The following is a 27,327-nucleotide window of genomic DNA, read 5'->3' as shown; positions in this document are numbered from 1 at the left end:
GAACAGAATGAAATAATCTTATGTTTGAATTAAATACAAACATCATATTTGAACTAACAAGTGTTTCGCCTGTTTGGGGCTTTAGTGTAATAAAAATTGTAATAACAGAGTCTTAATAATTCTGCTATATTTCTCAATATGAAAGTAGTCTTTAAGCTAAACACAGGTATTCTAGAATAATTCAAACAGAATATAAGTGTAAATGTTTTATTAAAACAGAGGAAGTGTTAAGTTTGAATATAAGTCAATAAAGTGCAAACTGTATTTAATAACTTTAGTACACAGTGGACCCACTGAAGGAAAATAACTCATTTTGTGACCTCTTCTTTACCTGCTCATAGCAAGGCTGTATTGGGCATGAAGGTTTTGGCATCCAAAGCGAGCATTTCATTTAAATTAGAAGAGTTATCTACAGTATAAGCTCTTATCCGGAAGTAGGTAACTTTAATTGGGATGATGTTTGTGAGCCAAAAATACATAAGCTTTTGTATTACACAAGAAAAGGCAGCTTTTGGACAGAGTTAGATTTAAAACTAAAAAGGCCACAGTGTTGCATTTATTTAAGTTGTACTGCAGTAATAAACAACAGAGTTTAAAAGTGAAAGAATTAAAAGTTTGTATCAGACAGACAGTATAATTCTGGAAGGGCATTAGACCTTCAAAAGATAAGGCTTAGTCTTTGGCACCTCAAAGCAGGTTTCGGTGTTGGCTCTTAAATGCGGGATTTGCCAACCTTGAATGATAACCAACGGAAGGTGCTTTAAGAAAGACAGGAGTATGTACCTAATTATATTAAGAAAATAATGAGAGCTTAGTTACAAAAATTTGGATGGAAGCTTTTTTATTATCTGAAAAGTCAGAGGTGTCTCTTGAATCAGACCAAAAATGACTTCATGTGGTGAATTTGGAAAAGCGCTTGCAGTAGAGTTTCATATTAATTAAAAAGCTGGCCTGAAAAGGTAAAGAGGGTATCTGAAACCTGCTTGCGCAGGGGATTTTAGAAACAGCCCGAGGTCAAGCTTAGTCCAAGCATGGTACAGTTAATATGAGACCATTATATTTAACATGTTCATTATAGCCTGAATTTAAATGAAAATAACCAGACTGGCCACTGTATGCTTAGTAGTTTTATTCAAAGGCTTATGATAAACCCCTAAGTCTTTGTCCAATATTTTGATAACAAACACACACACACACACACACACACACACACATAGCTATATTATACTTGGTAGCAAGGACCCTGTGAACTCCAGTTCACCTAATTTTTATGGAAAGGAAGGGTGGAAGAAGATATTGAACCATGAGCTCGCATTCAATTAATTTTGAAAAGGGGGTCATCGGTCCTTTTTTTAGATATATTATTCACACAAAGATAAGAGCTGTCAAAACAGAGTCTTCTGACGTATTAAATGGAGAACAAACTCTATAAAAGCTGAGGTAAAATCCTAGTCAAGTGTCACTCGACTTGATCTTACAAGTTGCGTGGTCCATGCTCTGAAGATCTCTGAAAAAGCTGGTTGCTGTTTGGTTGTATTTAGAAGTCTCTGATTTTGAAGACAGTTCTTATTTTTACGTTATATTCTACAACTACACTTCCATATAGTGGAAGGTAAGAACAATTTGAATTTATATCTCATTTATATTGATGCATTGCTATAAGGTATAGGATTTACATTTTAGCTTTGGAGAGTGATATATTGGATGTTTTAGGATTTAGTGGTGGTCGTTTTAGCGGTTTGCATGTCTAGCCTAAGGGCTAGGTATGTGATAACCATACCTGTATTACTGTGTTGAAGTATAATGCTGTTAAACCTGTAAAGGCACTGGAAATGCCCAGATTGCCTATTAGCAGGGATCCAAAGTGGCTTGCAACCACTCGATCCACTATTAAGCATTTAATAAACAGAAGGAGTACTAATACTGCTCTGATTCATTAAAACGTAAAATTAAATGAGTCTGTATGATTTTCTTGATTATTTAGAAGTTGTCTGGATATGTTGCAAGCCCAGCACACGAACAATCCACTACAGGAGTCCAAAACATCTCTGTGTCCCCCTTAAACGTCTCACCTGAGTTTAAGAGTGTGCTCAGAGCAATAAAAGAAGTACGTGCAAAATGTGTCAGTAATATACAGTATTTTGACAGCATGCTTACCTTCATCTGTTTTTATAATTGACAACTGAACAATTGTGGTAGTCATAAGAACGAACTTTGTCCCATGGTTATTTTAATTAATTTTACAATTTGATAACAAAAACAGCCATGGAACCAATTACCATAATGTATATCATAACCAAGCAACAAAGTGTTTGTTATACACTTTCAACAAATTCAATTTGGGCCATTACATGACTGACATCACTTTAATAGCTTGTCTGAAAAGTCATGCTATTTTATTGTAAGCCCATATTGTTCATCAAGGATTTTTGCTGACATGAGCAGAGAAAAGGTTAAATTATACAGCTGTCACACATTATATACACTCCCCCTTGTGTTTTTTTTTTTAAGTCAATCTACCCATTTTGTAGAAAGATAATTGCAGCTATATCTGCTAATCTATTATAATAATACAAAACAACTTTCTTGGGAGCTAACTCTCTGTTTATTCAACGTCAACACAAACTCATTCTCTCCGATACAGTATCTATTGCTCCCAAGATACCCATACCTCAGACATTTATGTGACAAAAAAAATCTGGTTATGTTTTTGCCTTCAGTTATCTGTCCTGCACTACAATGATACAAAAGTGAACAAGTACTGTACATGCTCGCTTGCGAGGCCCCGGCACCCATTATTGCTCTCTCCCAGTCTGGGGCTGACAGTCCAGGTTTGGAACCAAGGCCAGGTCCCCAGCAGACCTAGGTAACATCTGGCCTTGACGTGTTCTGGGTGTTTTTCAACTGTCAAACCTGTCCGCGGTTTTATTACAGAAAATTATTTAAAAAGGATTAGAAAACAATACTTTGTTTAGTGCTCATAAGTGGAACAAACTACTAATATCTGTTCAATAAATATCAGTTCGAAGGAGATGCACGACAGGCTGTTTGGTGAAATAAGCATTAGTTTCTTATACAGTAATTTTACCCAACAATAATGTTTTCAGAAGCAATCTCCATGGTTACTAATTAGGTACTGTAGGCACTACTGCACGGGCTCAAGTGATGAACATTCCTATGCTACTGTATTAAGGAGTCATGCTTATAATACAGAGTTTCATTATTAAACATGAGCATTTATACCAGTTATTATATATTAAGCTCCTACATAGAAATGAATGTATTAATAATACACAGATCTGTATATGCTGTACAGGGTTAATATGTACTTTTGTTAATATATATTTTTACTTTAGATGTGCCCATCCTGAAAATAATATTTAAAGAAATAATCAAAACGCATCATTTGGAAGTTCAGTCTTTCTTTTATGAACAACTGCCTTTTATAGCCAGAAAAATGGGGTTGTTCAAAATATGGGAACCTTTTTAAATGATATAGAAGCATTCAATGAACCGCTTTCTTTCATCTGTGTAGAAATTGTATCGCCTGTAAAATAATATTGAAATGATTAAACAGCCCCTCTGGGACTAACCTCTAATCAAGTTAGAACCCTGAAGTTGAGATTGCCATTTCCTGAGCAAATTGGAAAGTTACAAAATCCAACACTGGAAAAAAAGTGCCTAACGGCACAAAATCCCCCAGCCACCACCACTTTAATACAATCCAAATGACTATTCCAAGCACGACCCTTTGCTATCTTACTCAGCTCCCACAGTGATGCGGGATGCAAATCTTAACCGCCAGCTAATTGTGTTTTCAGAATCACTTGTGTTAAAATATCTCTTCCAACATGAGGATGTATTTTAAAATGTCTGCTGAGAATGTATTACCATTCGGAATCTTAAACATACAAGAGGCCGCTCCGAGGCCTATATGAACTACACCACTTCATACTGTGGGCTCGTTCAGTAGGTTACACTTCAGAGATAGAGTTTGCATTTCATTTCAATTAACTTACCTCGCCTCGAATTACCGGATAATGTGTTAAACACTTACATTAGTGTTGACATGCTGTATAATAGATACGTCAAATACCATATACAGTCTTTAATTTACATATGTTATACGTTATAAGTACAGCTGAACCTGTCTCATGGTATATGTCTTCTTGTGAGCAACTGTAAATACTTATTACAAAAATGTTCTGATTAAACAACACTAAACATAGGAAATGCTGTTATCCATGTCTTTAGAATCGAAGACGACACACACACACACACACAAAAGTACTGGAATGTTAAGAAAATTGGCGTTTTGATTGGCTGAAAGTGGCTTCATTATTATTATTATTTGTTTATTTCGCAGACGCCTTTGTCCAAGGCGACTTACAGAGACTAGGGTGTGTGAACTATGCATCAGCTGCAGAGTCACTTACAACTACGTCTCACCCGAAAGACGGAGTACAAGGAAGTTAAGTGACTTGCTCAGGGTCACACAATGAGTCAGTGGCTGAGGTGGGATTTGAACCGGGCACCTCCTGGTTACAAGCCCTTTTCTTTAACCACTGGACCACACAGCCTCCTATTTACCATCAACAGATTTTCAATTGACTTGAGTATTTACATACATTATAATTTTATATGATCAATAGAATTGTAGTTTAAGCAGTATACAGGAATTTTAATGATTTAGTGGAGCTTTTTATTTGGGGTCAGTGTGTCAGATATCCAGCACTCATTTGAATGAATGTTGTAAGAAAACATGCCATGTGTCTGCATGTAATGGGAATTGAAAACTGTGTAAAGTGCTCAAAGATGGTACTTATCATAAACTTACACTGTTTATACAAACTGTTGTGTTTGCACTGGCAGGCATTCCGATATGGTCATTGACCCTAAGACATAAACAATTTAATAGGAATTTAGTGGGAGCTTTCACACTGGACGCAACGCCATGCCACCTCCTTGCGCGTCGCTTCATGTTCCCGCAGCTCGCTGTTTACACTGAAGGTGGCAAGGGGTCCTGTGACGTCACACTTGGAAGTACTGAACCCCCTTAACAGTTCCAATAGGTTTGATATAAGGACAGCATATTGTTGCCAGAATCCATCACAACAGTCTGCTCTGTGGCTAAAGTCGTGATATGGAGACAACCTGAATGGTTTCTTGGGAAATTTTGGAAAATGTGCCAAGTCCCCAACTGCAACAATAAATACAGCACTTACCTCCTTAACTTAATTGTTTATGCTTGACTCTCAACATCCAAGCACAATGTGTTTTTTTTTTGGGGGGGGGGGGGGGGGGGGGGGGGGGGACGAGATTTAAAACTGAACTTACATTTCACAAGTGTTGCTGGTGAGACCAAGTCACACTGAATTTAGTGCTTCGTGGTGACCTAATCTTGCTATTACCATAGTAACAGGCAATTCGATGGTGGCAGGTTATCCAAGTTCCTTACTGTCTGCTTGAGTACCAAAGTGCTTTTCTAAGAGAACAAATATATGTAGTTATCACTATAAAAACAGCCAAATCAGATACAATGTATTGATGACAGAGCAAAAAAAAAAAAAACTTGAAAAAGTATGTTCACAATTTCAGTCTGCTTTGGATGCCTACTGTATAAGGGGCTTTCACTTTACACCTGCAGAAGAGTATAGCTGTAGGAGTATTTCCTAGACACAGGTTTAATGCATATTTAATGCTTACAGGACAAAGGTCAGCTGAGTTGGGAAATGAAAGCTATACAAACACCTTGCTTTATCAATATACCACAGCCTGGCCTGGGAAGATCATTCTCTTGATATTAAGGCTCAAATATTTTTCAACTGCAGGGTCTTGTTCTAGGAAAATTGATAGTTGGATAAAGTTCCTGTTTTGTGGAGTTAGTAGTTAGGCCCCTGAACCACTAGCACCCACTGCAAAAATTATCTTTGACTTACAGTACAATTATACAGGGATGGATAAACAATGCTAACAATTTAAAAGATACTCGTGGGGCTCTTCAAATCATTTTTTTTTGTTTTTACTCTGCATATTCATACCGGAACCCATGTAAAAAACTAAAAAAAATACCAGATCAAAATAATGGCATAAACAAACACTGTAGTATCCTTCCAACTGCATCACAACTGAAATTGAGTGGTATAAAACCACTGTACACAACCACTGTACACTTATATTAAAACAATATTGTCCAATACATGCTTGTTAAAGTCTAATACTGTCCTTTATAACATATGTCCACCAGGGTAGCTGCTATCCAATCCAGATTGCAGCATACAAAATTAATAACAGGGGCAATTCATTCTGAACTCTAATTTGCAACCATGTACTGTAGTAAGTTTCCCTGCTTGAGTATTGAGATAGGAACCATGTTCATAGAAACTTTACATGTGCTAAATTATGGCAGTCATTTAACCATGTTGCTTAATTCAAAATAATTTGAATACAATACTTCAACTGTCATTTCAATCCGGAAGCTGGGAGTTAGCAAAGGTGTTATTACTCAGCCCAGTGGTTCCAATGAGATTATCCAGTCTAGTAGCAGCATGGCAGGACCACCCTCAGGCCTGAACTTTCACTGCTGGAGGATTCCCATTCATGTGGAAAATTAGAAGGAAGCAGAACAGCATTAACCCGTTTCAAATGTATTCATGACGATAATGCAGAAAATCAAAAAGCCCTAACCTTGGTGTTCTGGCACAGAAAGGCACTTTTACAATTTTTGTTCACTTGAATGTTAATTAACTAGGTTTGATTCATTAAGACTTTCTGGTTCAATGCCATATGGCTTAAGTTGTTTATATAGTTGAATACGAACATGAAGGCACTAGGTAGGGGCAAACAGCCACAGGCTATTTTCTGGAGAGTCTGTTCACGAAATAAGGTGGATGTTTGTTATTATGGATTTCAAAGATGTCAGTCTTGACATTATGTCCAAACCCCGTTTCAGGTGTAGCAATTTGGGACACTTTGCCAGTACATCTCTTGATAAAATCTGTAGACCTACTGAATCTGTTGTCCAAGGTCAAATTCTGGTCTCTTTGGCTGCAAACCGTGTTACATTCTGTCACACATCAGAGCTGTTTCACTATTTGGTCCCCTCGCCAGAATGAGGATAGAACCACACTAAGACATAGGATCAAAATAGTATCTCTATTAAATACACTGAGTAGCAGTAAAGCCATTTGAGGGGTTTAACGCCAGCTTTACTCCAACCAGCACTACAGTTTAGGAAGCTCAGATAACGATAGCCACCACAGAACATTTTCAAATGTAGCTGCCTCAATCCGAGTGCATACCTCACTGTGTGGAAATATTCCACTAACCCTCTTTTTGAAAATCCAACACATTTTGCAATGTCATGATCCACAACTTCACTAACAGTATGCATTCCATAGTTAATCTGCCTCTCATTTCAGCAATGCATCACTGCAGTAATATCAAATCACATCACTTCTTGGAGAGGAAACAGAAAATCTGTTGGTTAAAGGTTAATAGTACGGAGGAAAGTGATTGAAACCCTAGTAGGAGAGAACCCCACTGTCACAATCACACTTTAACCTACATCAAAATGGTTACCAAAATCATTTAGAAGTCTGAAAGAATTATAATGCTAAAAAATAAAATAATTCACACAAATGCTACTAAAGGCAATATCATGTTAAAAATCACAAGTGGTTCAGGCTGAAATTGCACAGTGGTATGCTCTATTCAGATTTTATACATCAAATCAGACAACTGAAAGCAGGAGTGAATAAAAAAAAAAGCCTTAAAACCAATTCCAGAAATCAAAAAATGAATTCCTTTGTGTCTGCTTACTACGTTTAAAAAAAAAAAAAAAAAAAAGAAGTAGTTTTGTCTCTGTGTATTCTGTACTGTCACAAACCTTTTTACATTTCCCAAATTTTAGCCTTCCTTGACCCAAGCGGCTACCAGGAGCCAAATGTTTTTTGCAACTATATATATTTTAGGGATGCAACAAATAAATAAAAAGTAAACACTTTGGATTTATAATTACTTATTTAAGTTGTACAGTAGAATATGTTTCAAACACACATGCAAAGTCAGAGCCATAGTTTGCTGAGATGGTCTTTTTTCATTACGCATTTATAACTGCATTACATTCCAGCCGGCCGCACAGATTAGATTCTGTTGAACGTCTGATTGTGCATCATGCTCATGCCTCAGCGGGTTGTGGTGTTTTTTATACTATTAGTGCACATCATGGTGACAGAGAGATGACAGTGAGCGATGGACAGACTGTGTATACAGCAGTGTGGCTTGACAGTTTCATGAGATTCTCAAATTTTTCAGTTTGGAAACACATCCCATCACTTCCCCCGAGACCTCAGTCAAAAAGGGTCTGGAGACTATACCCAATTGGGAATGAAATGTCACTATACGTTACGCATGCACGTTGGAGAAAGAATAAATAAAAAAGTGGCACCTCCTCAAAAGTGCATTTTTAATTTTTTTTTACAATTCACATTGGCACAGAAGGTTTGAATTGGAGTAGCCAGAGTTTAATGAGCTACTGTTCCTTCTGACAACAGGAATTGGTATAGTAATTGATAGCAGCATGTTATAAGCATTGGCCTGAATAATTCTAAATGAAGCATAATCCCTGTAATGTCTAAAGATGTTTTATTATACGGACTGCAGGCTTTGCTATGGCTAGTTCGAGGCTACAGCTTGCAGGTATAGTTAACAAGAGTGACAGCGCTGGCAATAAGAATCATCAGTAGGATAGTTCAGTCCAAGGGATGTTGTCCTAATGCTGCAGTATATCTTCCATTTTCACAGAAGTTATCCACTAAATAAACAGGTCCTTTTATTCATTCCAACCATTTGATGTTTTGGTGGAGACATTTATGGCCATATGCTCCATATATACCATTTCAAGCTACCCTTATTGTAGTCTGTTGTTTGTTACTTATCACCCTGTATATTGACATAGAGATAAAGACATGTGGAGAATATATTGATATGCATAGAATAGTGGCTACTGTGACACTAAGATATAGCATATGACGATGGAAGAGATCCCTTGAAGCACAGAAGATAAAAGTGCAGGTCAAAAAAGTAGTCCCATTGTTGCTTCCACCACAACTCCCCAAGCCTCCAGTGCTACTGCAGACCCTTTCCTCAATAAAGCCCCCTAATACATAATCAATTTATATTTGTTTTTATAGGAAGGCCAACAGAGAATAACGTTTGTAGACTGCTGAAGACAAATCACTTTTTCCTAGACAGCATCCAATTATAACTATGACATGTTCTCTACAGTTTGTCCTGCACAGAGGCAATTATGCTGATTGATTCAAATGTGGTTTTATGTGGCGTTTTGTCTATCTGTAAGGCTGGTACTCAGATTAATATTGCATGACAGCTTTTTTTCCACCACTTTACATCACACTGGTTATGAACATTCAAATTATAGAAAACGGAATTATCAAATTCTTCAAGAATAAATTGTGAGAAATTATAAGAGCCAAGAATGATGCTAGCCAATGGAAGTGTAAACAGAGATTAAACCACGGCTGGGAGGGGACAACAATTATCTGATTATTATCCCCACACTTAATTTAAAAGAAATGTATTTGATAACTTATTTTCATGATTTGACTGATTATATTGTTTATAGTTTTTGTAGAGCCATTTGAGGCCTACAGTATATTAAACTGTTTTAGAATGGGGTCTACTTACCTACCTCCCTTAAAGGTATTTTGTATATAATAGATCTGTGTATATGTGTCTCAACAGTTAATATTTAATTATACACTTATTTATTTTTACCAGTACATGGTTTCTTGGGCTGACATGAAAAATGGTCCTCATTTCTAGAAGTTGGACCATTAGAACTACTGTACAATAACTCCTGCAGAGATTACAATGCTTTCCTATTAAAATTACCATAAAGGATCAAATATGCATCAATGCATCTGTGTCTGCGTGCTTAAATTGTTCTTGGCAGAATTGAGAGAAATTATTGCTACATAAAGTAAATATGTCCCCATTTTAAACTGTCCTTAAAAAAATACTTCAATCCTCTCTGTGCTCAGGTTTTAATATTTAGCTTTTGCCCTTTTTTATTATTTAGAGCAACATAAGCCCAATTCCTTTTGTCAAGTGAGGTCAATACTTTTTCAAGTGAACCATGAATGTACTAATCTAATTTTGATTGAATGGGCCTTGGTGGTTTAGCAGATAGCACTGTGTAGCCCCTGAGCTAAAATAAAAACTTTCAGGTTCATATCTTTTGTAGGAATAACCTTGGTAATTTTCCAATATCCAATCAACATCCAGGGATAGAGTGAGTGGCCTTTTCTGATGCAAGTGCCGAGATGTAAAATTAGAAATGCATTTGGCTTTGGATTATAAAGATCCCATAACACTTGACAATGACCTTGTGACTAAACTGTCATGGAAAATATGAATTACCGGTACCAGTAAAATATACTGAAGCTCTTTATCCATTCTAAACCCATAGCTATGCACACAGATTCATATCTATTGGTTTAGAATACATGCCCCCTTCTTTCAGTCATGTTTACAAAGTTAAGGTTTCCATAGCAGCAATCATGCACAATGGACCTGAAATAACTTTGTAATACACAATTCAGAAAGGAGACATCCACCAAAGATTGATTTGACCAAATCTTTATTGCGTTTGACGGAAGGACCAAGAGAACGTAACATACTTTTTGGTCCGTGGCCTTGTCCATTGAGCTCAAGAGCTGCCCGTGTGCTGGCTGATTCAGCTTAATTATTGCTTGATGACAGATATTGCCAACAAGCAAGACAAGTGGCACTCTAGGCCAAGTTCCACTGCCCCGTGTACTGGCAGATTGTGATGTAATGGTTATTGATTAATCAAAGTCATGCCCGCGGCAGGACCAGTTGCACTCTGGGCCACCTTCTCCATGTGGTGATGAAGTGTTATGTGATGATTATTAACAGTTATTGCCAACGACAGGGCAAACTGGCACTGGGCGATGTTACCCCCACTCGTGAGCTGGCTGAACTGTGATTTATGAGTATGGCCGCTATTTGCCAGCAGCAGGGCAAGTGGCACTCTTGGCGACGTTCCGCCCCCCCCTCGTAAGCTGGCTGAACTGCTAAGGTGGATGCATGAGTATGACAGCTATAGCCAGTGGCAGGGCAAGTGGCACTTTGGGCGACCTTGTTTTGAATCATGCTCGGCTAAACTGTAATAGAAACTAAAAAAAATGACGGATTGGCAGGAACACATTTCGGAGAACGCATGTTTCAGCCTCAGTTTCCCGAATGGCTAGGGGGTTGCAGTGGTGAACTGGGATAAAAACAATAATTGGGCATTCCAAATTGGGGAGAAAACCGGGGTAAAAACCACAGCCGTTGATTAAATAAAAAATAAAAAAAAGCATTTTAGTTGAAACTGGGATACATAGTATTTATAAAGCTCCTGTGCTTGCACTGTTTTTTTTTTCTAAAAGTAAAAACAAACTGTCCGTTAATGTTACAAAAAAACTATGAAGTGAGACAGGCTGCTGTGTGAATGTGCTGCTGCGAGAGTGCAAGACTGTTTGTTGTTTTTGGTGAGGCCCAAGCTAACAGATGCAGGGAATAATCATCCCAATAAACCGTGGATTAGAGTATCTGCAAATTGTGTGCGTTTCATTTTCCACCGTACGCGACAATATTAATTTGGCTTGTGGGCATTTAAATCATTTCTGGGAAAATAAATGCTAATATTCATTATAAGACGAAACATAAATAGCACTCTATCCTAATTATGGACCCCGACAACCCCATTATAACAGGGTAGCGCTGTATATATATATTCCATTTACAGTAGTTATTAATCACATTTTATTTGTTACAGATGATATATATGAACTTTTTTTTTTTAAAGTGTGCAATAGTCAGGATGCTCTGTTAATGATGACGTATCTCAATGCATCTTTCAACATGAATAGAAATAGACATCAAATATGTACATGTAGTATATTGTATTGTAATTGTATATGTTACACAGTATATTATGCAATGTTTTGATATTAGTGTTCAATGAATTGTAGCTTTCCAATAAGAAGTTTTTATTGTTATTTTTTTTGTATATGTTCGCTACAGCAATTTTGTCTAACAGAAGGAACATCTAAATAACAGCAATGAGGCCAAATCATCCCTTAAAGCTATAACAACAACAAAGACTGGAAGGTCTTTAGTGATGCAAATTCCTTTTTGTTTTAGTGACTGCATGGCAAACAGTCAAACTCTTTACAGAGAAATGTATAGCTCAAAGCACTGCACTCAACACAACACAACAGCTGCCCTGTTCTTTAACCACCTCCAATTCACAACACAGCACCAAAACCCTCCAAGGGCAGGCTGCTCACTTTATGCTCATATTTACTTTATAGATCTCTAACAGTAGCTGTTAGCTTCAGTAGAGGTGAAAAGAGAAACTAAAATCAATGCTATGGGGAGGTGGGAGAGTCAATACTCTTATCCGTGAGAACATTGGCTGTAGCAAGATGTTTTCTTGGAACACTGCTTGTTTTCTTCAAACTAAAGTCAACTTTAATTAAAAAACAAGAAGGGCTTAATTGTCTGTTTACGTTTTTTGTGATGTGGTAAATTTCCGTTGATTCCAATACAAATGGTTCATTACAGAAGGCGAGAGCTTTGGAAATGTAAAGTATTCCTTTCACTGTTACTGCTTCTTTTTCCTCATTTATGTGCCTTTAATTCTCAAAGTAAAGACAACATAAAACACAAGACTGGGTTCAGTATTTACTCTACATGTTCAAAGAAGCATACAATTAGGATTAATGCTTTTTGTCTGCAGGCATACTGAAAATTCTTCATTTCCTGGTAATTTGTAAGTAACAATACAAACCATTATAATTGTACATGACCTGGGAAGCAGTCTAACCTACAGAAGTTAGTAAAGTATAAATGAGTGGTGAAACTGAAGACAGGGGGCTCAGAGATAGAGGATAGAGAAGAAGTGTCTGTGTATGCATGCATTATTAACACCTGCTAAAAGTAACACAGACAACACAAAGTCCTTCAGTGATCGTGCTGTCAATCAGATGTGTCCTTGGCGTCAGCAACATCATTCACTTGCCTGGTGGGGGTTTATGTAAATGTGAATTCTATTCAAATTATTTCTCGTGTGAGGCCAGGTTCTCTTTTTGAAAATCATTTACCACTGCTACATTTTTACCATAATTGCTAGACTTACATTGACATTTATTTTCATGGCAGTCGTGAATAAGGTTATTTTGAAAGATGAGGGACATTGGTGCTGGCTACACTCAAGAAAGATACCAGGAGGTGCCAAGCACGCTTCTTCACAGAGCTCTGTGAGTACACCTCTGCCCTGGCCTGAATACCCCATGCCATTGTCCATAGAAGAGAGAGACTGCCAATTGTGTGGAATTGTTGTGTTGGTTACTTTTGACTTGAGCTGGCCTTAAACCAAAGCCTCCATAGATGAATAATGTGAACAGGACAGTGCATTAGCCTGCTGCACAATCTAGCACCCATGGTTGTCTCTAGATGTTATTTACCTCATATAAATTTGATCAAATCATATTTAGTTCTTTGGAGGATTATGGGTAAATATATACTTTTTCATCAAATTATATCCAGTTCATTGGAGGATTATGGGGAAGCAAGGATTAAAGATACTGTTGATTTTACTTATTTGCACCGACACACATACACACTCTGTGACCCCATATGGAGCAGTGCAAGCAACAAGAGACATAAACGCATGTGTGAATTCAGATATCAAGGAATAATCTAGCAAAGCAACAGTCATTTCCTTTCTCTGATTATATATATATATATATATCATTTCTTACATTTTGACATCCCTGGGTGGGCGACTAGAGACTTATTTATTTTTAAATAAAATGATATACCTAACACACTACACATTCCTTTGAGATAAGTGTACTGTGTTTGATTGAAACAGATTGAGCTGTCCATATTTTCACAGTTTTCTAAGAACTATGTATTTTGAGACTGTCAGAAAATACTGTATGTAAGTTTTGCAAGTTCCGTCTTAATAGCCTGCCTTGGAAAAAAAATAATTGTTCCACAATGTTTCCAACTGGGAACTGTGTATATATAAAAAAAGACATCTGAAATAAAGTAAATAAAGTCATAAAATGATCAAAAGTAGTTTCCACACTTGATTTTCAAAACAACTCAATACACACGAAACAGCCAGGTTCTCTTATACTGTCAATTTATCCCTTACTTCAAAATTCCAATATCAAATCACTGGCAAGGGAGCTTGAGAGACTTAGGGCCTCATTCACTAAATGGTGGTAAATGAGCAGAATTACCACATGGTAAGAGGAACCCACACCGTGTGCAAAAATGAACCAGCTGTAGCACTGTTCACTAAAATAATTATATGTACAAGTAAAGCACGCTAAATGATTCATTTGCAAGTTGTCACAATGTGCGGAATTCAGCACGAGGAATGTGTGCTCGAAAGAAAAGGTAAGTATGGTTCTGAGTTTGTCACAATGACAGCGACAGTGAGAAATTTAAAAGTTTACAGACCAGGAGCTAAATGTATTAGCAGAAGAAGTGGTGGGGAATTATGAAAGGCATTTTGGTGCTGAATCAGCGAGAACATTAACTTCAATAAAACATTAAGGACAAAATAAATGTGCTCCGTAGGAGTCTTGTCACAGCGAGACAGTCAAAGCAGAGAAAGTAATTGTTAATTAAACATTTATGTTTAACTCTGCAAATCAAATAAATATGTGTTTATTCAACTTGATCTCCCTCTGATTTATTTTGTAAAATTAATCAAAAGTTCAGCAAAGCACTTCAAAGTTCATTATTTCCATTTCAGAAGGTGTTTGGTGAAACGTCACTTTTTAAACATTAGATGCCATTTGATTGCTTGTATTTATGACTAGGGATGAAACAATTTTTCGATATATCATGATTACGAATATCCGTTATAAATCGTATCGTGAACATTTTTTAATTATTCGATAATCATAGAAAACGATAGTCACACTCTCACTCAACATGGCTGGAATCGGAACAGATGCTTTTCTCTCCAAATATGGGTAAAATCATCAGTGTGTACTTTGACGGGTAAATACCATAGGATGTACATCCAATCCTCAGAATGTGGCAAAAGCACAAGGAAAGCAGAAACTTCAAACATGCCCTTACATACTTACCACCCGGTGGAGTTAAAATACGTCCGTCAACAAGCAAGGTAAGTTTAATAACATACTGTCAGTGCGGCACACTCCCTATACTGTCCTCTGTTCCACCCTCAATTATCTGTATATAATTTCAATATGGTTAATTAAAATGTATACATTATAGGCTATTATGCCATCAGAAAAACAAGCTACCTTTGGTAAAGTTGATAATGGTATTGAAATGTGTTTTCTTAAATTATAAATGAAATAGCGACAAAAAAAGGAATAAAAAAGTAATATGAATAAAGAACATCATGCCCATACTGCTCTACTCCATACAGGTTGTATAGTAAAAAAATAATTTATTTAGTTTGCAGACTATTTGAAAAAGAATTGACAATAGTTAGCAGTATATTTGTCTGCCTTACAGAAAGCAAGTACTTTAAATATATTGAAAGAATTACAGATGCTTCATATTTTGTAATTATGTACTGTTTCTAAGTACATTTAAATAAATAAAATGTGTAAATAAAGCATATGGAGGAAAAAAGCTTGCAGTCCCATTGACAGACTTAAATGAAGGTATCATTTTTTGTAACTATTAATAATGGTAATATAAGGACAATTTCATTAAGATTATTTTTCTTCCACCTGTGTGCTAGTAATTTTTTTCATTCTTGCTAGAATCTTGCTCTTTTTTTAAAGTCTGTAGCTTCCTTGTGTTGCAGACCATATCCCACAGAGAAAAAAAGACATAACTTGTTATTTCTTTTCTTTTTATTCAGTTAAAAGTAAATGAAAAATAACCGCTACTATCGTGATAATCGGTGTATCGTGAAAGAGTGGGCTCACAACTGTTCTTATCGTGGAAATGTACTACTGTTTCATCCCTATTTATGACTGCACCTCAACTCGCACTCTGTGTACATTCATTTATTGGACATTTACAGTTTCTTTATTCATTTTTACATTGAAATATTCTTCGTGTGCTGCATACAGATACTCTCGTCTGAGTGTGTCACTGTTAGGCACGGCTCCACAATTTAAAAAAATTGGTAATATTTCATTGACCAGTCATTGTATCCATATGTTCCCTGCACTAAAGGCTTCTACTAATTAAAATGTGTTAACATTAGGTGTATCTCCACTTTCTGTGCTCTTTTTAAACAATCCTGTGATTGTAACCTGCTTGTTTGGTAATTGATTAGCCTGAACTTCAAGTTTGGTTTTCTTGTTTTTGTGTACTGTGCTGTGAAGATGCTTGTCAATAGTACCTTTTCTTAGATGATCCAAAGACACATTACAAGTTGAGCAAAACAGAATTCCACCATCTGCATGCAACATCCCCTTTTCGTAGCTCTGAACGCGATTAATTTAGCTTTTTTGATTTGTCAGCTGTGTGCATTTTTAACACACGCTGAGGCACCTAGTAAAGTTAGTGCCCTTAAGTGAATATGGTTTGCATATCAAAAGCCTCCCTCGCGGTATTTTGTGACGTGATTTGCATACATTTCCACACATTAATATTATTCATTATATTTAAATGACTGGATCGCGGTACTTTTTCCACATGCTTTTTTCCATGCGCTAGGTTACTTGCCACTGGTTAGTGAATACAGCAGGTGTACAAAGCATGCAGTAAAGGGACTTACTGCGTGCAAAACACGGTACCGCTGTTTAGTGAATTTTTGGTGATGTCATAATCCTGCCAGCAGACTAAACCCACAAGTTTGGGTCTAATAAAATGTGACCTTATTAAGGTTCTAATAACACTATTACCAAAAATAGATTTAATATATAGCATTTCCTAAACAGAAATCACTCTGCTAACTCCAAAGAGCTTACCTGAATGAAACAGGCTATTTGTGTCTTTGTGTGGAGGGGAGTTGAATCGCTTCCTACCACCCTGCTGAAAATGGCGATCAAAGTCTTTTTTTCTTTTATGTTTTAAATCAATAAGAAATGGATGGAGGGCGTCTTTGATTTCTCTAGTCAGTGTTACACACAATAGTCTAACCTTTCCACTGGGGCTATCACGCAGTCAGGCTATGTCAATGTCAACACTCCTGATGACGTTAAATGCTGTCCTGTTGTAGCTTTCTGATTCTACATCCAGAAGGGATAGATTTGAGACTGCAGATTGTGCCACTGCACTACAGTGTGATCCAATGAGGCAAGCTGTGTGTGTGTGTAGATTAAAGAGGCAGGCTTATTCAGCCCAATGAGGAAATATAGTGGCTACATTTTTACCATAATCGCTAGACTTACATTGACATTTATTTTCATGGCAGTCGTGAATAAGGTTATTTTGAAAGATGAGGGACATTGGTGCTGGCTACACTCAAGAAATATACCAGGAGGTGCCAAGCATGCTTCTTCACAGAGCTCTGTGAGTACACCTCTGTCCTGGCGTGAATACCCCATGCCATTGTCCATAGAAGAGCGAGACTGCCAATTGTGTGGAATTGTTGTGTTGGTTTAAATGTCCATAGGGACCCAAACTGAGGCCACCAAACATACGTTACTTTCGACTTGAGCTGGCCTTAAAACAAAGCCTCCATAGATGAATAATGTGAACAGGACAGTGCATTAGCCTGCTGCGCAACCTAGCACCCATGGATGTCTTTAGATGTTATTTACCTCATATAAATTTTGATCAAATCATATTTAGTTCTTTGGAGGATTATGGGTAAATATATACTTTTTCATCAAATTACATCCAGTTCATTGGAGGATTATGGGGAAGCAAGGTTTGAAGATACTGTTGATTTTACTTATTTGCACCGACACTCATACACACTCTGTGACTCCATATGGAGCAGTGCAAGCAACAAGAGACAAACGCATGTGTGAATTCAGATATCAAGGAATAATCTGCCAACCCTAGCAAAGCAAAAGACATTTCCTTTCTCTTATATATATATATATATATATATATATATATATATATAATTTCTTACATTTTGACATCCCTGGGTGGGCGAGTAGAGACTTATTTATTTTATATATTTGGATGGATGGATGGATGGATGGATGGACTGGAGAGGAGGGCCATAGGAGGGCCACACAGTAAGTGTGACGTTTTAAATCATCATTTTAGTGTTTGGAGAATCTTTCTTTTGTAGTATGTTTTGTAATTCATTTTCTGTTAAGTCACAAAATCGCTCGTTGTTCAGCAGTTTTTCACATTCAGCCACTTTCTCTTGTTGTGAGGAGTGGAAATGAAGGATGTTCCTTTGAAAAGGGGCAGGACTGACAGCGATGTGAACCAATCACATGTCAGAGGGAGACTATGGCCCGGTGCTGTAAGGATGTTCGGGCACTAGTTCAATGTATTTTTGCCCCTATGATGAGGTTTTAACCAAATCACAGGCCAGAATTACCAAGCACCGATTCATTCATACATACATAGACATATATATAACATACTCGGCCAAAGTGGAAAGGGCACTCGCCAACCCACCTGGCCAGCGTGGTGAGTTATGGCCAACCCCCCCATGATGAAGCCACAGACAAAAACATTCCCCAGAGGCTGGATTGCTGACCAAGGCAGCGGACAGTTAGGAATGGAGGCAGAGGGTGCTAAGAATCACTGGGTTACGATTTTTGGCTGCCACAGAACACTTAAGCTGGCCACGTACAACTGCAGATCTCTTTCAGGTGAAGCAAGACTTCAAGAGTTGGAAGAAGAACTTGAAAGAATCAAGTGGGACGTCGTAGGACTAAGCGAAGTATGGCAAAAAGACAAAGGACTACTAGGACTCAAGAGTGAACATCTTCTCTTCTACCGAGGCACAACAGATGGACAAACAGGAGGCGTTGGATTCATTGTCCACAAGAGAATCAAGAATAACATAGTAGAGATTGACAGCACGTAAGAGAGGTCTACAAGACTGATAGTGAAAGTTTCAAGGAAATATGAACTTCAAGTCATCCAAGTATATGCACCAACAACAAGCTATTCAGATGAAGTCGAAGATTTTTTATGAAGTAGTACAAGAACTACACGGAAATGGGAAGAGCCACTATAAATTAATCATCGGTGACTTCAATGCCAAAATAGGAGCCCCATCAAGAAGATGAGATTCGGTCCACAAATTTGGACACAGGGACAGGAACGAGAAGGACGACAGACTAGTCGAATTTGCAGAGAACAAGAACTTATTTATAATTAACAGAAGAAACCCATCAGGAAATGGACATGGAGAGAGGACCCAACACAGTGAAGAATGAAATTGACTACATACTCACCAACAAGAAGCACGCTGTACAAGATGTCTCAGTATTGAACAATTTTAACACAGGAAGTGACCACAGACTTGTAAGATGTAAACGCAAAATACACCTAAACACAGCACTGGAGCGAGCGAAACTCATGACGACGAAATTCAACACAATCAACGTAGATATGCTCCAGAAGCAAAACCTGGTGTTTCAACTGGAATTGAAGAATAGATTCAGGCTCTTCAAGATCTGCAAAAAGATGAAGCAATTGAGGTAAACAAAATCTATGAGGAAGTGACGCAAGTCATTGCAGAAACAGCAAAAAACATCGCTGGAACAAAGAGTACAAAATGCGACCAGAAGAGCACGCAAGAGACAAAAGATCTCATGAAGAAAAGAAGGGAAATAAAACAAACAGCAGCCCTGAAGTCAAACACTGAATATGCGTGGAGAGCCCGGTTGATAAGTGTGCTCAATCGTAAATAATAAAGTAGTGTGAAAGCCTTGTTGTGTTATTTGAACAAACCTTTGTGTTTTTGTTTTGTGTGGTGTTTTGTTTTTTATTAAAATTGGTGCATCAGCCCTTGAACTCAATTTTCTGTGTGCTGGGTCTCATTTTAAAGGGGCAACAAATGGCTGTGAGTGACGGCCTGTTTACTATATATATATACACTATATAATACTATATATATATATATATATATATATATATATATATATATATATATATATATATATATATATATATATATATAGTATTATTATATATGATTATGATTATTCACAGAAGTGTAAAATTGTTAATTTGCTCAGGCTGTTTAAATTGTACTGCTTCTTAAACAATGTCATCTGCTATGCAAAATTCATACTTTCTCTGCCCACAATATTTAACAAGTAAATTAATCCCGGTGTGTGCATACTGACAGCCCTGCTTGTCAGTATGTGATTGTTATTAAACATATTAAATAATTTTATCCTATCTGTCCTATTTAACATGTTAAATTAATGTATATATTTAAAACATTTATATGATATCATCCTTTTACTTTTTAGTTTATAAAGATATGAATGTGATGTAACTGATGTGCAGTGTAAAGTCTAGTTCAAATCAAAACTTTACATGCAAATCACAGAGTATTTGTTTACACTACAAATCTTCTGTTTTCCCTTACTGTTGTTTATCCATGGTGTTTATATATTATTGCTGTTGTTTTTACATTATACTCTGTACACATGTCAGTACTTTATCACACCAATATATTTTTAAACATTATCCATATTTTCATTCACACTTCATCAGGGCATTAATTTTTCAACTTTTCCTTGGGAGTAATTTCTCTTAGAAACATCACAATGTATCTAGATATACTAATCTGAAAAATCTATACTATATGTTTACAGGCATTAAAGGCAAAAGGTCTCCAAGAAAAAAAAAAAGAAGTTTATTTTCTATGTAAAAATAGCTAGACGAAAAGAGAACAAACAAGAGTGTGCATGATCCTGCCTTCCTAAAAGGACGTCTAGGGTTACCTGGGGTCTATTAACTATTCTAAAGACTTTTACTTGGAAAAGGTAAACCAAGGGCCAATCAATTAGGCAGAGCTTTGTAAAGCATATCATGTTGCCTGCTTAGATGAGACATAGATGTTATTCCGGACTCTGGGCACTGGGCCATGTAAAACAATCCGGGCAGAGCCACTCGTGTAGAACTCTTTCCAATAAAGATAGGCTAGACGGTTTCATTTATTGTTTCATCATTATTCAATTTTCAGACACTAATCCTGTTGATCTTCACTGTACCCATGCCCCAACATGCAAGTGGGCACACAAGCATTTTTCCATTGATACTGTTTTTTTTTCTTGGACTGCAGGCTGAGGGACAATTTCTGTCAACTCCAACCAACCAAAGAATTTATATTTCACATGAATTTTAAAATGAATAAATGCTTCTGGATGTCTTTGAGATCTGTCAATTATTTTATATTTGTGTTTCACATGGCAGTTGCTGTGTGACCCCATAACATTATTACATCATTACAGTAAGTTTAAAAAGAGATTTGAGCCCACTGAGTGACAGTAATGTTACATCCAGCCACTCTCACTGGGATCAAAGGACTGGAGCACATTCAATTCCAGTGTTTGGAACTTAAATGGTTATTGTGTTTCTACAGTTTTGATGATTCAAAGCATTGATGCTTTAATAGACATTAGGCCACGTTACATGAGTGTTTGACTTTTCTTGAGACATCAGTTTCTCGTGAAATAAACGTGGACATGGTGCCTTTTTGTGTTTACATGTAAAGCATCTAATTTGCCTTTGGAACGCCTACTTTTCCCCAAATGCTATGCAAATGAGGTTGAGGGGGAGGGGGGTCAGATTTAAATTAGCCATACTGTCGGCCCACTTAGATTCTCGTGCCGTTAGCCGTGAAAGTCCCCATAATACTGTTTACATGAGCAGAGAAAGTTTCACGAGAAAGAATCCACGTCATTGTGTTTGACGTAAATGGTTATTAAAGATCTGATTTGCTGATAGATCGTGCCTGTTTTTTTAATACTATGTTTTAGTGTTGTCGCCCACACTGCTTTTCACACATCTGTGTGTGTATGTGTGTGGGGGGGTGTTAGATCTTTATTAATAATAAACTGGGCCAAATCCGAGTGGTCGTTGAACAGGCGTTTGGGCTATTGCAAGGGAGGGGGCGGATACTACTGAAGCGTACTGAAGTGAACCACGAGCCTGTTCCCCAAATTATTACAGCCTGCTGTATCCTGCACAATCTGTGCCAGGACTGTAAGGAGGTGCTCAGGCAACCAGAGGAACAGCGATATGAAGAGGGTCCTACTATTAGAGATGCACGGCTATCTTTATTTTTGTAACCCGACAGTGTACTTTTATTTTGTATCACATTTTTGTTTCATTAGCTTGTTTTGTATCTCTTTATACCAAATACAGCATCCTCATGTGCGCTGTACTTGTATGACTGCTTCTGCTTAATAAAGAATTGGAATATTGAGTAATATTGTTGATTCCCAAGAAATAAGTCGCGAAAATTCCACACCACATTTTATTTTGAGAGTGGGTTAAACAATGTTTGTGCTGTGCATTGTATCAAGCTGCCTCATCATATCCTCTTCCCTTATGGATATTAATACCCGAGTCTCTTCATCACTCCAACGGACGTAAGTGGAGGATGGACACGGGTTTTGCTCAGACATAAGTAACTAGGGGAAATTGCACTGGTGTATAGTTAGACACATTTAAACATAGTACTTAGTAGTACTTTACAATAAATATGTTTTGACAGTTGTTTGGAAAGCTATTTGCAAGTAAATTCTGAAGTACTGTACAGTAACTGTAACCACCTGAATTCACAAGCCCACGATGCAGTTTATCACACCTTTTTAGTAATAGTTTTAAACAGAAACTTGGTAAATACAATCTGTGTGATACTTTACAAACACATTTAGATCCATGTATGATTAGCATTATGCAAAGTTCTAGGGAAGATGGAGAAAAAAGTGGGGTTATCGCAAAATCAATCTGATAAAGGAAATACTGCAAACAAAACATTAATTTCCCTGCTGCCATCTTTGGACCATGCTAACTTACGTATTCCCACGTGACTTTTATAGCAGCTTTAGGAAAGGACTTGAACAAGCTAATTAACATTTTCACGAGAAACTCGTGTTTACATGTGTAAGTGGGCATTGATTTCACAAGCTTTTCCTGGAATCTCACAAGAAATGGAGACTTTCGAGACCGTTTTTTGGGACACTTTCACAAGCTTTCCCTGCCAAGTTTCACGAGTATTGTCGATTCACGTGAAAGAATCACATATGTAAACTGGCCTATTGTGACTCCCTGCCTTGAGGCTCAACTCCTGTCTGATTTTTGGCGGTGTGGCCTGGAGCTATCCGGTTTAAAAACACTTTACTCCCACTGACTAGTGGCCCTTACAAAAAAGCAATAAAGAATTACAGTTTTCAAATGTAGCAGCAGCAGCTTCTCTTGAACTTGGAGGTTTCATGTCAGTGTTTTGTCATGTTCTAGTTTGCTGCTACAACTTTAAACTTTTCCTTTAACCTTGCTACTACCCTTTCCTGATGGGCACTGCATTTTCACTGTGCCAGCTCTACATTTCATAAGCTAGGCAGCCTACCCCAGGTCCCCAAAGCCACAGCAGAAGACTAGCTTCCCGTTTTCAATTTATACTGACTCAGTAATTCACTAGGCCCATAGAGGCCTGCTCACCTCTCAGACACAGACCTAGGCTACGGGAGAAAAATAATCGTTATGGCAACGGGAGACCTGGAGCTCCTCTACTCCCTGCATAAGCATGATCCAAATCAATGCTCTGTGGCTCTTGCTCAATGGAATCGAATTTCCAGCTGAAAAATGAGGACAGGGATTTGTGGAAACCTATCCCAGGGTCTTGGCACCATGCCTCTCACCAGGAACTTAATATCAGAAGGTACCCATGGATCACAAAGCAGTCACCAGGGCTATCAGAGGACCAAGCTACAGCAAAATGCCCTCCTAGTGGAAGTGGGGGCTTTCAGAAGAATCAATTACTTTAACACTGAAATCCTTTTATAGTCTAGAAATTGCTTAGTAATTAGACTGCTCTGTCATGTTTTCCTCAAGTTACTACAGGGTTCTTGAAATCATTTGTCAGTCTAGAGAGCATGTTGCAGTTAGGCCGTGTTTCTGAATACTTTATGCACGCACTAAATGGACATGATATACATGTAAACATTTCAAAGATGTTGTACAATTCTACCGCATTTTCCATCCAGGTATTTTTCTTTATTTTGGACACTAAAGACATCAAAGTTTTTTTTAACAAACAAATATGAAATAAATACATTCAATTAGCAGTTTAATACTTTTTTTTTTTTAAATGACAAACAAAATAGTTTTTACAGGAGGCCAAAAATTTTATCATTGATTTGTGTGTGTCACTTTGTTTATAAAAAAATATATATTTTCCTTACGTATTGTGAAGAACACACCATCCGCAATGAGGGTCCCCAGAGCCAAGACACTCGCTGCAGGTTGTGTACTGTCCACATGACTCCACCGGCACACGGGTCAGCTAGGAGATGAAGAGCAGAAAATGTAAGTCTTTCGCATCACTTCTCAGCTCAGCAGCAGAGCAAAAAAGCCGTGAACCCATTTGCACTCAGCAGTGCTGCAATCTCCTCTTGAGTTCTGAACTCAGACCCTCTAATCTCACAGAGAGACACAAATAAAAGAAAAAGACACACTGTATTGCCAAAATATTAATGTTATTTAATATTTTTAAATTTTCATTTAAATTCACACGTTAAACTTATGACAAATAATTCCCAAGCAATAAGTCTTCCATTACTTCAAACACACTATCATAAAATTAAGTAAAACTAGATTAAGTAGAAAAAGATGTTATTTAATACTCATCATGTATGATGCTCCCTCCTGCATCAAAGCTGGTCTTCCCATTTCTCACCAATAAAAAAAGCACTGTTGCAGAAGGGAGCATGACCTGGATGCATTGTGATGTTTATAAAGGGTCTCTCTCTCTCTCTCTCTCTCTCTCTCTCTCTCTCTCTCTCTCTCTCTCTCAACACTGCAGGTAGTTTTGTAACACTAACTTCATAGTGCACATAATTAATAATATCAGATTGTGCGCTTTTTTTTGTATTACTGTGCATTTATTAATTCAATTCCATTAAAAACATTTAGTCTGTTTTGCAACATTATTCTACAGAGGATCTTTACACAGACTCAGTCACAGTCCAGAATCCTTTCCATTGAACATACTTGACATGTTTAACTTGCCCTAACTTTACAGAGACTTATGGGGGCATAATTAATAGAAGTCTCCAGTAACCGACATTACGTTTGTGTCTTTGTTGGGAGTAGGTCAGTATTAGTAGCAGTGATAAATGACAGAGCTCTCATGGTGGTGACCCTTTTATTTTGCCTGATACTGACAGTCGAAAAGAAAGTATGACGCATGACAATTATCTGCAGCTGCCACAAATGTCAGCGGGAATGTGCAATGATAGAGTGGAAACCCCTATCATTGGACAGAAGTAAGACAAATGGGAGTTGAGTCAACAATTGTTAACGAAGGTATAAATATCAAACATTGTAAAGTTTAGTCAGTCTTTTCATCTCTTTCGAATTGACTCCATGGATATCTGTATTTTCTAATACAAACATATGTACTGAGCTATACTGAGGCCTTGTCCAAAGTCAGTTTAAATCTCATGCTTATATGACTGCATTGGAGGTATACCTGTCTTGCATGCATATAAAGTGTTTTTGAATCAAAAACCATTTGTCAGCTTAATTTTTTTCACTAAAAATATACCAGGTCTTATCTGCTACATTGCCCACACACTCAGCTCAACTCAAGGTTTGTTATTTAATAAAGGACACACATTTTCATTTCATATTCAAACCAATTTTGATGTAAACACTTGTGTTCTCAAGCCACCGTGAAAAATCAATGCATACCAATTTACCTAAACCCTACAGAGGCGAATTTTAACCTGTAATCAAACAGAACACTTGATCTCCCACATGTTTCAAAATATGTACTTTGCACAGGGAATTTATTTTTCTTTCACAAAAAAGAGGTTACAAACAACAGAAATTGAATCAAATTAAATTATATTTTTCAGCCTGTCCCTAGTATCTCGTCACTAAATGTAAACTTTTTCTTGTGTCTCTCAATCACATGTTTTAGGGAAAAAGCACATAGTGTACTGTTCTAACCGTGAATATTTCAATCTGAGTTCAGTATGGAATTAGGAGAACAGAATGCATGACCTGCTGACCTGCTGTTGTTTTCTACCCTGAGGAACATAAGTTATTAAAGACAGAAAACAAATAATAATATATGCTCCAAATTCCTTTGTGCTTCATTAAGATTGGAAAAACGTTGCCGCTGCAACAGAGCTATTTGTATTGTGGTAGACATACAGCTACATACATTTAAGCTACTGTATTTTCAAGCCACTTTACTGTACATCTATTTTAATAACTACAATATGTTGCATTTCAGCTATCAAAAATGTGGTATAAATGTATATTTAGATTTCTCTAAATGTATTAGGCTATAATCACTTCTGACCAACAGGTGATAAGAGCCATTACAATGCTACACAAAGATCTCCTTCAGACTTGTTATTTTTAGCCGGAAAACATTATAGCAGCAGTGGTGCCTGTCTTGTGAAAATGCCATTCCCTCAGCTGCAAGAGAGCACTCACTCTGGGATTTGAGCGTTGATTGTTATCTCGGGTCCTGGCAGATTTATAAAGTGCAGAAACGGGCAGGGATGTATTTTATTTACCAGAGAGTCTATTTCACACCAATGAACTGTAAAATTATTACTCGCTCCATTCTCTCTCTTTCTTAGCATATAGTTTGATGTGACAAATGATTCTTGGAGATATTTATACTATTTGTATAGTCAGTCTTTTTTGTGACATTAGGACTGTGTCTGAGTTCTCAGCCATTACACAGACATGTTGTAGATTAATCTCTCTTTCTTACAATTCAGCATTTACTAGTTATAATTCTTTACTATAGATTACATAATCTTTGCAAATGATTATGAGAATGTTTTAAAAAGGTAATTTGTGATTTTTAGCTAAACTAATTATAATCATAAGATTATTTCTACTTAATTTTAATTAACTAATTTGTATCATACTGTACTAAATATCAATACATAAATATGATATCATATTTAATATCTAAATTATAATAATATTTACATAACACAATTTTAAAATACAATCATTTATTTATATATGTCACTATATACAAAAAAATCTAAATGGAGAAAGAAATTCTTATTTCACAGTGTAAGCATCATTCTGTACTATGCAAGTGTGGACTTGTGTCCCTCAATACTAAGTGGAGACTATAAT

The 27,327-nt window shown here is 37.0% G+C and overlaps 1 protein-coding gene across 1 annotated transcript in view; it reads right to left on the bottom strand.

Annotated features, from left to right (window-relative positions):
- LOC117419781 (plexin-A4) overlaps positions 1 to 27,327 on the bottom strand; it is a 248,524-nt gene that overhangs the window by 84,060 nt on the left and 137,137 nt on the right. Inside the window, exon 5 of the mRNA XM_058985937.1 lies at positions 24,396 to 24,496. Coding sequence (XP_058841920.1) covers positions 24,396 to 24,496 — 101 coding nt within the window. The remainder of the gene's footprint in view (positions 1 to 24,395; positions 24,497 to 27,327) is intronic.

Source organism: Acipenser ruthenus, chromosome 14, assembly GCF_902713425.1.
Source record: "Acipenser ruthenus chromosome 14, fAciRut3.2 maternal haplotype, whole genome shotgun sequence".
Lineage (NCBI taxonomy): Eukaryota > Metazoa > Chordata > Actinopteri > Acipenseriformes > Acipenseridae > Acipenser > Acipenser ruthenus.
The sequence above is the reverse complement of the archived record's forward strand: the minus strand, read 5'-3'. Positions and strand labels throughout refer to the sequence as shown.